Below are 11,472 nucleotides of genomic sequence, written 5' to 3'. Positions count from 1 at the left end.
TTCCAATTCCTCGGTTATTGCTATCTATGGATAGATTAGCCAGGGCAGCCTACCTCCGAGTCCATGGTGTTGATAGATGCTGAAGAGACGGACGCGTTCACAGAAAATCAGGTACACACGCACAGTGACGCACTGACGAGCACGACCTCGATGGGAGGGTGCTCGCTGGTAGTGGGGAGGGGCATGAGAGTTGTAAACATTAAAAATTTTGGCTAATCGACCCAATCTGCCAGACTTGCCGACTGCAGCTTTAATTTCTCAACCCTTCTCATTAAACCAGTGATTGCAATGAAATTAAGACCATTTTGAAATTAAGACCATGCAATGAAATTAAGACCATGCAATGAAATTAAGACCAACTTGAGATATCTTAAAGAGATATCACCCAGAGAGGAGAAACAGGATTCTCTTCATTTCTCAACCTTTCTCATTAAACCAGTGATTGCAATGAAATTAAGACCATTTTACCAATCGCACTGAGACACTTAAAATGATACCAAACATGAAAAGGAAAAAACAACACATATTCACAAGATACATCATATGTGATATATAGACATTCTTAATGAACTTTCAGTGACTTGAGGAGGGAGAGGGGGGATGAGTTGAAGTCAAACAAGGAGACAAGGAGATAAGTTTGGGCAGGGCAAGGTTCTGTGCTCTGTCTTTGCTATCTGCTGTCCAGGGTGCATTTTATGGCTTTATTGCAGGGTGCGTTTTGTTTTATCAGCCCTTACAGAAGTGATAGGTCTAACACAGTGGTTCTCAAACTTTTTACACCAATACCACCTCAGAAAATATTTGGCTCTCCAAGTACCACCATAATGACCAATATGAAAATACAGTAGCGTAGTAGGCCTAACTATTCAGCTACAGTTATGCACAGCTCAAAAATAAGGCAGCTTAATTTCTGATAAGAATATTTATTATTGTCAGCCACTTTAAACATTGTAAAAACACAGTTTGAACATTAACACTGCACTGTGCTGCTTACATACAGGTAAATAAAAAACTTAAATAATGATTCAATTCAAATGTATTGCACCTAAAAGTGAAATAAAAACTGTAGCCTACTGTAGGCCTACTTAAAATATTAAGTAAAAAAAAAAGTAACACAGGCTGGGTATTCATATTTAACCTTTAAACGTACATTTAAAATATTCTGGCTGACCCCTGTGAGTTTTTCAAGGCGATCATTATTTAGAACTGATCACTTTACTGTTTCCATGGTGACGCGTCATTGCTTGTCACGTGACACACCGCAGCCACAATAGCGCTGAACGACTAATGATCTGCTTTTATTTCATTTTTTTATTCAAAATATTCACACATTTGTTAGCTATGGCATGAAATATTTGATATTCCGATTGTCAAATATATGCAAGTGGAAGTGTTATGTTGTTTAAACACCTTTATAACGATCGCGTTAGTTGAGCTATATGCACCGTCCGTCATGTTATTTTGTGCCACTGTTCAGAGAATCGGATCTGTTGGATTTACAGCACGTGAATTCATCCACTTCTCCCGAAATACATGAAAGTAAGTGGCCGGTGAACTGGGAGAAGAATAGAGTTAACTTTAAAGTTACTTACACAATGTGTAACTTACACAATCTCTGATATGAATAAAACGTGTCGTCTAATTATAATGGAAATTATTATTATTTCCGCTTCCATAGACATCAGTGTGTATTTTACAAATTCTAAATGTATTGTTTTTTTAGTACTTATGTGAATTTAAATGTCTGAAACCTAAAATAAACATTATGTGGTTAAAAACACTGAATAATTGTGATATTTGACAGCGCCTGAGTGGCGCGCGTCCGTCTCTGGCTCAGCGCCAGCCAACTGCGAAAGCACATTTGAATTTAGCAGTTGATCACGTGATGCACTGGCCGTTCTATACGCTGATTTCACGCAGCCGCCATTTTTAAATCGAAAGTGAGGCTCCGGTGGGAAGAACCCCGGAAGTAAAGATAAACAACAATGCCTTGGATTACCAACCTGAAGCTGCTGCCGCGATTTACACTATTGGATGTTAATATTCAATATAGGATATGTATATAGTTCATTCCTGCTTCTGTTTTTACATTCTGAATTATATATATATAAAAATATATATTTATAAATGAATTTCACTGTATATAGTCTAAAGTATGAAAGAAATGTATGTACATTTTTAGAATTGACACAACATCATTAAACACAACAATACGCCATCGCATTCACGACTCTCCTGTGATTAAAGGCGACACTTCCGGTTTTCTTCCCACCGGAGCCTCGCTTTCGATTTCAAAATAACGGCTGCGTGAAATCAGCGTATGGTTCTGCTCACACCAGTGTAATCGTATCGTTATTCGTACGCTCCAGGAACCAGCCAAGACTGATCACACATAAAAGATCACACCGGTTTGATCTTATGTGCGAAATTCAGTGATTCCTCTGCGTACCACTAGACAGAGCCACGCGTACCACACTTTAAGAACCACTGGTCTAACATATTTATAAAACGGAGTCGACTTTGCAGCCTTGGCTAAATTAAGTTTACACAAGACTAGATAATGATCTGAGATGTCATCGCTCTGCTGTAGAATTTCAATGGCATCACCATTGATTCCATGTGAAAATACTAGATCTAGAGTATGATTACGACATTGAGTAGGTCCTGACACGTGTTGTCTAACTCCAGTAGAGTTAAGAATGTCTTTAAATGCCAATCCCAATGCATCTTTTTCGTTATCTACATGTACTGTATATTAAAATCACCACCAATTAGGACTTTATCTGCAGCCAATACTAACTCTGATAGAAAATCAGCAAATTCTTTGATAAAGTCTGTATGGTGCCCTGGTGGCCTGTAGACAGTTGCCAGCACAAATCTCAAATGTGATTTATGATTTACACTAGATAGTGTTACATTAAGCACCAACAATTCAAAATAATTATATTTGAAACTAGACTTCTTAGTAATTCTGAAAATATTACTATAAATTACTACCCTGGTAAACCAGAGTTCTCGCGAGAGCACAAGTTGAATTTGCTCAGCGAGTTACTCTGGTGTCGAGCAATGGAGCTCATTAAATATGCCCCTCGATCTGAGCTGCACCAATCACATCGGGTTATCTGATATAGGCGGGCCAGAGGTGAGCTAAACAGATGAGGACAGCGCTGTGACGTCGAAGTCATCAGTAAACATTGCAAGATGCCTATGGATAAATAGCAGTGGTTTGAAACGGCTTTGGCCGCTACAATGAACGAGTTAGACTTGGCTTTTTCCCAAAAGAGGAACAGAAGACGGCGCTCGAATCATTCCTTTGCAAGAAGTGTGTTTTTGCTGTTTTGCCGACCGGAAGAGTCTAATCTACCATTTAGCTCCCCTGGTAGCTAAGCGTATGGGGTTTATTGTTGTGATTGGTCGTAGTGTTATCCAATTGCGTGCTGTGAGATTTTCAAATGCATGCTTGGTGCCGCCCCTCGAGCTGGCCGATTTTCATTGATCGACACCAGACCATTAATCTTTTAGATTTAGGTCTGGATTTCCAGGCTAATAAATTACAGCAACACCCTCCCCTTTGCCTTTCAGACGAGGTTCATGTTTATAACAGTAATCTTGGGGGATGGACTCATTTAAAGTAATGACATCGTTTGGTTTTAGCCAGGTTTCTGTCAAACACAGCACATCTAGGTTATAGTCTGTAATCATATCATTAACAATAAGTGCTTTTGAAGTAAGGGATCGAATATTCAGCAACCCAAGCTTTATCATTTGCTCATTTGTATTATATCTGTTTTTTATTTGTTGAACATCAATCAAAAAAATTACCCTTTTAGATGGATTTGGAAGTTTTTTGTATGTCCTAATTCGGGGGAACAGACACAGTCTCTATATGATGATATCTTGGTGAAAGAGGCTCTATGTGATGGGATTTATCTGACCTCAGTGACGTGAGACAGCTAGCAGACGGTCGGTTTAGCCAGTCTGTCTGCTTCCTGACCTGAGCCCCAATTCATGTTTGAGAAGACTATGTGCCATATTACAAACAATTGAAATAATTAGCTACTTTATATAGCTCACATTTGTTTCAGTTCAAAAGTTTTTAAATAAGTTTTAATGGTTTGTTCATTTAGAGAGTAAATATATTTTTTACTTCATAACTTTATGATACAGTAGTTTGTGATGTCTGGCAACATCCAGGACAGATAACAGTGAACAGCTGTTCTGTTTTTGTTAATCATTGTTTAACCAATCATTGTTTGTGGTAAGTCATGTGTTTTGGGGTTAAAAGGAAGTAAAATACATGATAAATTCTGCATTTCAGCAATAGCAGACACAGTTTCTTGACTGATTTCAAGTCTTCACTTTATGATGACCAAATTTATTTTTTTAGCTGGTAAGTGATTGTTGCTCTTAGAGAATGCTTTTTAAGAGTTTGAATGTTTGAGTGTTTTATTTGTTAACATTTCATTTGTATCTCTTTTCAGGCTTTTCTCTGGCATTGTGCCACTTTGGTAAGTTTTTATTTATTTATTAGTTGTTTCATTATTAAAAAGCCACATTTAAATAATACTAATAAAAACTATTTGAATTTATCCATTATCCAAACAGCTTGTCCTTTGTAGGGTTGTGGAAATAATAATAATAATAATAATTCATATCATTATTAGTTCTGTTTATTATTATTATTATTAATATTTGTATAATAAATATTTGTGTAGTAATTATTTTAATTAAATTTTTTTCAGGACTGGCCTTCCAACTGCTATGCTACTTCACAAACTGGTCTCAGTACAGACCTGGCGGTGGCAAGTACCTGCCATCTAATGTGGACCCAGATCTGTGCACTCATTTAATTTATGCTTTTTCCATGATTAATGAGGAAAATCAATTGACAACCTTTGAAGAGAATGATGAAACTCTCTACAAATCTTTCAATGGACTAAAGGAAAGGTATGTGTGATCATCTGATGTTTTGTTTATGAATATATTTGTTTACAGAATGGAATGCATTATGTAATGTAGTTTTGAATATTGATTTTTTATTTTTTTTATTTTTTGTACAGCGAATAATGATACAAATATTTGTCTTGACAGAAACCCCAGCTTGAAAACTCTCTTGGCTGTCGGAGGATGGACCTTCGGCTCAGATCAGTAAGAGTCCAGCTCAAACATTGAATATTGAAGGATGTGTGTCTAGAACAGAACTGTTTATTTCATCTTCATGAGATTCCCCACTTTACTCTAGGTTTAGTATCATGGTGTCCACATCAGAAAACAGGCGGACGTTTATTCAGTCCTCCATCGCATTTCTGAGGACCCATGGCTTTGATGGTCTGGATCTGGACTGGGAGTATCCCGGTGCTCGTGGAAGTCCTCCAGAAGACAAGCAGAGATTCACTCTGCTGTGTAAGGTACTTCATTATTTACAGATTTGTATTCTCTCACACAAATCAATGCTCTTGTTGATAACTTATCAAAGTTGATAACATGGTTGAATGTTGGAGTAAAAATCAATAAAGATGATAAATAATCATATGCATGTACGCATGTCCATAAGCACACTGGTGAAAATACTTATTTTGCATTTTTCTATTTAAAAATGGGTAAAGCTTTACAATAAGATTTCATTTGTTACAATTAGTTTACTACATTCGTTAACATGAACTAAGAATGTTATTGTTAATTTCAACATTTACTACTACATTTTTAAAATCAAAAGTTCTATATGTTAACATTAGTTAGTCAATGCTCTGTAAATTAAGATGAACACAGACATTTTATTAACTAACATTAACAAATGTTTTTAAAAAATGTATTGCTCGTTTAATGTATTAACTAATGTTGACAAATATTCCTTATTGGAAAGTGTTACCTAAAAATGTAAATAAAAAAATTAATATGAGCATAACAAAAACTTGAGAGGAAAATTAATTACAATTTGTTTTGGATGTATTTGGTTTGTTCCTCTTTTGCTTTAATGACAGCAGCACTTGAGCTTCATGAACTCCACAAGTTTGTGTAAAACCCCATCTGTACAAAGAGAGTCACATGATCAATGTCACAAATGTACTTGTTTGATTTGTTATGTTGGAAAGTTTTCTTTCATCGACGCAAGACCAGGAGACGTTGGGATAAGCAGAAGTGATTTATTGGGATCTTCGCTGTGTGTCGTCTGTAGTGTTCTTCCAAGTCTAACTCAAGACAGTTGCCTTGCAAATTTATAGACATTTAGGGGGAGGGATTTACATTGAGGTTGAACAAAGCATGCAAATTAAGTATACAGGTTAAGGAACCCGCCTGACTCCAGTTTGTTACCAGTCTCAATCCAATCAGCATAACCATTCAAACGCATCTGTGCTAATCCAAACAGCCCAACGATTCAACGTCTGGGCTGTGGCTCTGAGTGAAACTGGGACTCCAAGAGCCATTAAAGACAATAAGGAGAAAACAGGAATTGCATCTTTGCTGAGCAGAATCATTATCTCAACCTTAAACGCTAAATACAATATTCTTTACCGTGATGTTATGTATGGAAGCATATTTGAAATAGATTTAAAATTTGTAACCCTTCAGTTACCTGGAAATAGTAAAGAATCAGAAATATTTATTTTTGTTTAACATCATGCATATTTATTTAATGTTTTTTTCAAAATCCTAAAGCTTTCTCCTTATTTCCAGAATTATATTAGATTTTGGATGGCAGATTTTCAATGTGTATTATAATTACATTGAGTTAAAAAAGGCATTAATCCACTGCAAATATGTGACTATAACAGGAACTCCAGGAAGCTTACCAGGCAGAGAGTGCCGACACTGGACGCCCCATACTCATGCTCAGCGCTGCAGTGGCTGCTGGGAAAGGAATCATTGACGCTGCTTATGAAATTGCAGAAATGGCCAAGTATGTCTCCTGTTCACTTTTTTGTTCACTTTGAATCATGAAATATGATTATGGTTTGGATAGAATCTCTTAAAATGCCTATCAAATGTATAAATGGGTGATAACTATGAACTCGCTATTTCCCTCTTGTAATGCAGATATTTGGACTTCATTAATGTCATGACCTATGACTTCCATGGCTCAAACGAGACTGTAACTGGGCACAACAGTCCTCTGTACCGTGGCTCTGGAGATACTGGAGACAATATCTACTTAAATACTGTACAAAAGCCTTATATCCTACTGTAAAATTTCTGAAATACACTGCCTTGCCAAAAAAAAAAAAAGTCAAATGCCTATTGATGGAAATAACATCACAACATTTATTTCCATCAAGACGTGCATCAACTGCTGGTCAAGATCTTGTGTTGACAATGCAAGAGTCAAGCACTCTGTAAAGTCTCCTCCAGCACATCCCAAAGACTTTCATTATATTTAAGGTCTGGTGCCAATTCATGTGTGAAAATCATTCTTCATGCTCCCTCCAAACCATTCTTTCACAGTTTTAGCCTGATGAATCTTGACGTTGTCTTCCTGGAATATGGCCATGATGTGTCTTCCTACTGGTTGTTTAAGAAATGAAAAGCTAGACACTCCATCAATTAGGGTTAGAAGAACTGTTGTCAAACATACAGTATAACATGCTTGAAACATAATAATCACTGCAATAATGATCAAATCATAGATTTTTATTAAGCATTTGTATATTTAAATCCCAAACATTTTTAAATTTTTTTTGGCTGGGCAGTGTATAACATCAAGTATAACATATAAATTATTTATGAATTATACTATGAGTCATTGCAAACACCAAGCAGCTGGAAACATGCAAAACAGGAAATAACTGATTCATCATGACAATGTAGGATTTTGCAATGAAATACTGGAGAGATCAGGGTACTCCTGTGGAGAAGCTGAGGATGGGCTTTGCAACATATGGAAGAACGTTTCGTCTGGCGTCTGCAGACAGTGGAGTTGGAGCTCCAGCTAGTGGACCTGCCTCAGCTGGAAATTTCACCGCAGAGGATGGATTCTGGTCCTATTATGAGGTCTTATCTTCAGTCTATACTCATGCACTTACAACATAGCACAATATTTAATTGTGAAAAATAAAATCAGAAGAGTTATGGACTGATCATCTCCCATCAGATCTGTACTTTCCTTCAAGGAACCACCGTGCAATGGATTGATGATCAGAAAGTTCCTTATGCAACCAAGGATGGGAACTGGGCAGGATTTGACACCAAGGAAAGCTTTACGACTAAGGTGAATATGTCATAAATGTTGGAAATTGCATACAATTTAATGCAGTTCTCCTGCTTTCAATAATTAAATCTGGTCTGCTACAGGTGAACTATCTGAAGGAGAACAAGTTCGGTGGAGCTTTCGTCTGGGCTCTGGATCTCGATGACTTTGAAGGACAGTTCTGTGGGCAGGGCAACTACCCTCTTATTGGGCAACTCCGTACACTTCTTGATACTGGTACAGTACATCTCATATTTATAGAAGCCTATTCCCAAAAAAATATATATATATATACTTTGGTAAATCATAATTATCACGTGAAAAGTCATAATTATGAGATACTAATTTATAATTATGAGATAAACAGTCAGAATTATGACATAAATGGGGAAAAGTAGGAAATTGATTATCCTACTTATGATTTTTATCTCCATAATTTCAACTAGTTATATTTTCCATTTGTCATAATTAAGATTTTTTTAATCTCATAATTATAACTATCTAATTTTGAATTTTTTTACGTATTTTTTTACATAATCATGTGCAAAATTTCATGTCGATTTCAATTTTAGTTCAATTTCGACTTTTGATCTAATAATTATGCCATTATTTCAACTTTGTCAGACTTCAATTTCGACTGTCATACTTCAGTTAGTCAATTTTAAATTTGTCATGACTTATCATATTTTTTACATTTTATCTCATTATGACATAGTATTTCATCATTTTGACTTTTATATCATAATTATTACATTGTATCTAATGATTATATTATATAAAGAATAGATAATGTATTGTCTGTTCTGCATCACCCTGTCAAGGTTTATTTTGCAATAATAACCGACTGACTGTACATTATCCTTTATTACTCCCCAAATAAAGAAATAATAAATATGTGGGGGTGAAATATTGATTTGAAAGTGGTTCATAATATTACCCGCATGCTTAAGCGTAGCCATGTTAATGTTCCTAAATATTAGGAAATATCAGACCACTGATTAACCAGTCAGAATCCAGTATTCCAGGAAGCTGTGTAATAAACTAGATTAATAATTGGAAAACTTAAGATAAAACATAAAATTCCAATTTCCTCCCCCAGAGTCTCCTCTCCCTCCAAATACAACCGATGTGCTCTCTGGGACCTCAACAACACCATCCACCACCCCTTCTTCTACACCTCATTATGTATTTAGTGTTGGTAACTTGATTATCCTGCAGTTGTTTTATTATGCTGTAGAGGGCGCTGTGTAACCATGTATACTTTGAACATTGAAACAGTAAAAGAAGACAGTTCTAAGCCTACTCAGTTTCATTGTGTTATTGTTATCTATAGCTCCTCAGAACACAATGATGTTCTGATAAACACAACAAAATTGGCGATGAGTGGAAAAATATTGATATATTAACCTTTACGGAGAAGATTAATGTAACCGAGTGTACTTGCTGACATAGATGAAGAGTGCACGGTGTTGCAGAAGACACTAGCAACAACCGAACAGTGGGCCAATTCAGGATGGCGACTATCGGGCATATTGATGCTTTTGACGAGGCCATCAAACAGTGGACAACATATATTGAACGGTTTGACCACTTCACAAAGGCAAATTATATCAACGAGGAAAAACTAGTACCAGTGCTGTTAAGTGTTATGGGCTGCGTTTCCCGAAACCTTCTTAACGCTATGTTGTTCTTAAGTTACACCTTAAGCGATTCCGTTTCCACAAACGCAATCAACAGGAAGGAGAAACAGTTGCACAGTACATAGCAGTATTAAAACAACTCTCTGAACATTGTGACTTCGGTACACATTTGCAAGATGCCCTTCGAGATAGATTTGATTGTGGATTAAACAACGAGGCGATACAAAAGCGACTTCTCACAGAGGCTGCACTTACTTTTCAAAAAGCAGTAGAGATAGCTGTTGCTGCGGAAACCGTCGCCCGCGAAGCACAGCAGCTCAGCAGTTCCCTTAAAGTCAATGCAATGCATGTTTCCTCGCCCAAACAGCGACATGATTGTAAGAGATGTGGAAAAACAAACTACACAGACGAGGACTGCTGGTACAAGGACCAAGCCTGCCATTCATGCGAAAAGAAAGGCCACATCGGACGAGAGTGCAGACATAAACAGAACTTTGAGAGAGAAAGAAAGCACGAGAGTAAGTTTAAGTCAAGTAATCGACGTAGTAAAGTTGATAAGAGACGGGTGCATCATTTGGACACGGGTGGAAAACAAAGTGGTGAGTCCAGTACAGACACCGAAAAGGAAATGTCACTGTATATGGTGACTAGAAGTGAGCAACTGGCACACATTTGTGTAACGCCAGAAATTGAAGGGAAAATGATTGAAATGGAATTGGATACAGGCGCTGCAGTATCGTTGATTTCAAAAGGAAAATATGACGGTAACTAGCAGCATATTCCACGGCAGCCAACGGACATAATCTTAAAAACATACACCGGTGAAGCACTAGCGCCAGTAGGGGTTATCAGTGTAGCGGTGAAGTTGAACAATCAGTTGGCACGATTGCCTCTGTATGTTGTTAACAGTGATGCACCACCATTATTTGGTAGAGAATGGCTGAGAGCTATAAAACTAAATTGGCAAGACATAAAAACAGTCAAGCATGGAGTCACGGACACTATGGAGAGTGTGTTAAAACGACACTCCCAAGTTTTTGGAAAAGAACTAGACGTCATGAAAGGAATTGAGGCAAAAATTACACTCAAGCCTGACCATACTCCAGAATTCTACCAGCCACGGGTAGTGCCTTATGCTATTCAACCAAAAGTGGAGGCTGAATTGACACGTTTAACAGAGATGGGAGTGATTTCACCAATGCAATACAGTGAGTGGGCCACACCGGTGGTACCAGTTATAAAAAAAGATGGGTCAGTGAGACTGTGTGGTGATTTTAAAGTGACACTCAACCCAGCCATTTATGTGGATCACTACCCAATTCCACGCATAGAAGATCTTTTTGCATCTCTGGCTGGTGGTCAATTATTCAGTAAGCTGGACTTCACAAGCGCTTACTTGCAAATGCCAGTGGCACACGAGTCAAGAAAACTACTCACCATATCCACTCAAAAAGGGCTATTCTGCTATAACCACTTACCCTTCGGGATTGCCCCGGCCCCTGCATCATTTCAGAAAGCAATGGATCAAATCCTTTTGGGAATTCCAAACACTCACTGCTATCTTGATGACATACTGATAACAGGACGACATAATGTGGAACACCTCGAGACATTAGACCAAGTGCTCACCAGACTGGAGAAATATGGTCT

The 11,472-nt window shown here is 37.3% G+C and overlaps 1 protein-coding gene across 1 annotated transcript; it reads left to right on the top strand.

The window, feature by feature from the left end:
* Window positions 1–4,256: 4,256 nt before the first annotated feature.
* LOC309480354 (acidic mammalian chitinase-like) lies at window positions 4,257–9,484 on the top strand. The gene is made up of 11 exons (XM_082144787.1): window positions 4,257–4,390; window positions 4,482–4,508; window positions 4,743–4,947; window positions 5,092–5,148; window positions 5,243–5,408; window positions 6,774–6,898; window positions 7,036–7,159; window positions 7,804–7,986; window positions 8,087–8,203; window positions 8,287–8,419; window positions 9,282–9,484. Exons 1-11 carry the CDS (start codon window positions 4,363–4,365, stop codon window positions 9,431–9,433), a joined length of 1,317 nt encoding a protein of 438 aa, XP_082000913.1. The 5' UTR covers window positions 4,257–4,362; the 3' UTR covers window positions 9,434–9,484.
* Window positions 9,485–11,472: the final 1,988 nt, after the last annotated feature.

This window comes from Leuciscus leuciscus (genome assembly GCF_965113295.1).
Source record: "Leuciscus leuciscus genome assembly, chromosome: 18".
In the NCBI taxonomy this organism is placed as follows: Eukaryota; Metazoa; Chordata; class Actinopteri; order Cypriniformes; family Leuciscidae; genus Leuciscus; species Leuciscus leuciscus.
Note: the sequence above shows the minus strand (reverse complement) of the source record. Positions and strands in the feature narration are given on the sequence as shown.

What these genes read in the sequence shown, in the direction of transcription:
- LOC309480354 (XM_082144787.1), top strand. Translation starts at nt 4,363, where the DNA reads ATGATGACCAAATTTATTTTTTTAGCTG. An exon ending in TCTGGCATTGTGCCACTTTG is followed by an intron (nt 4,509 to 4,742) that starts GTAAGTTTTTAT and finishes AATTTTTTTCAG; the next exon opens with GACTGGCCTTCCAACTGCTA. An exon ending in GAAATTGCAGAAATGGCCAA is followed by an intron (nt 6,899 to 7,035) that starts GTATGTCTCCTG and finishes CTTGTAATGCAG; the next exon opens with ATATTTGGACTTCATTAATG.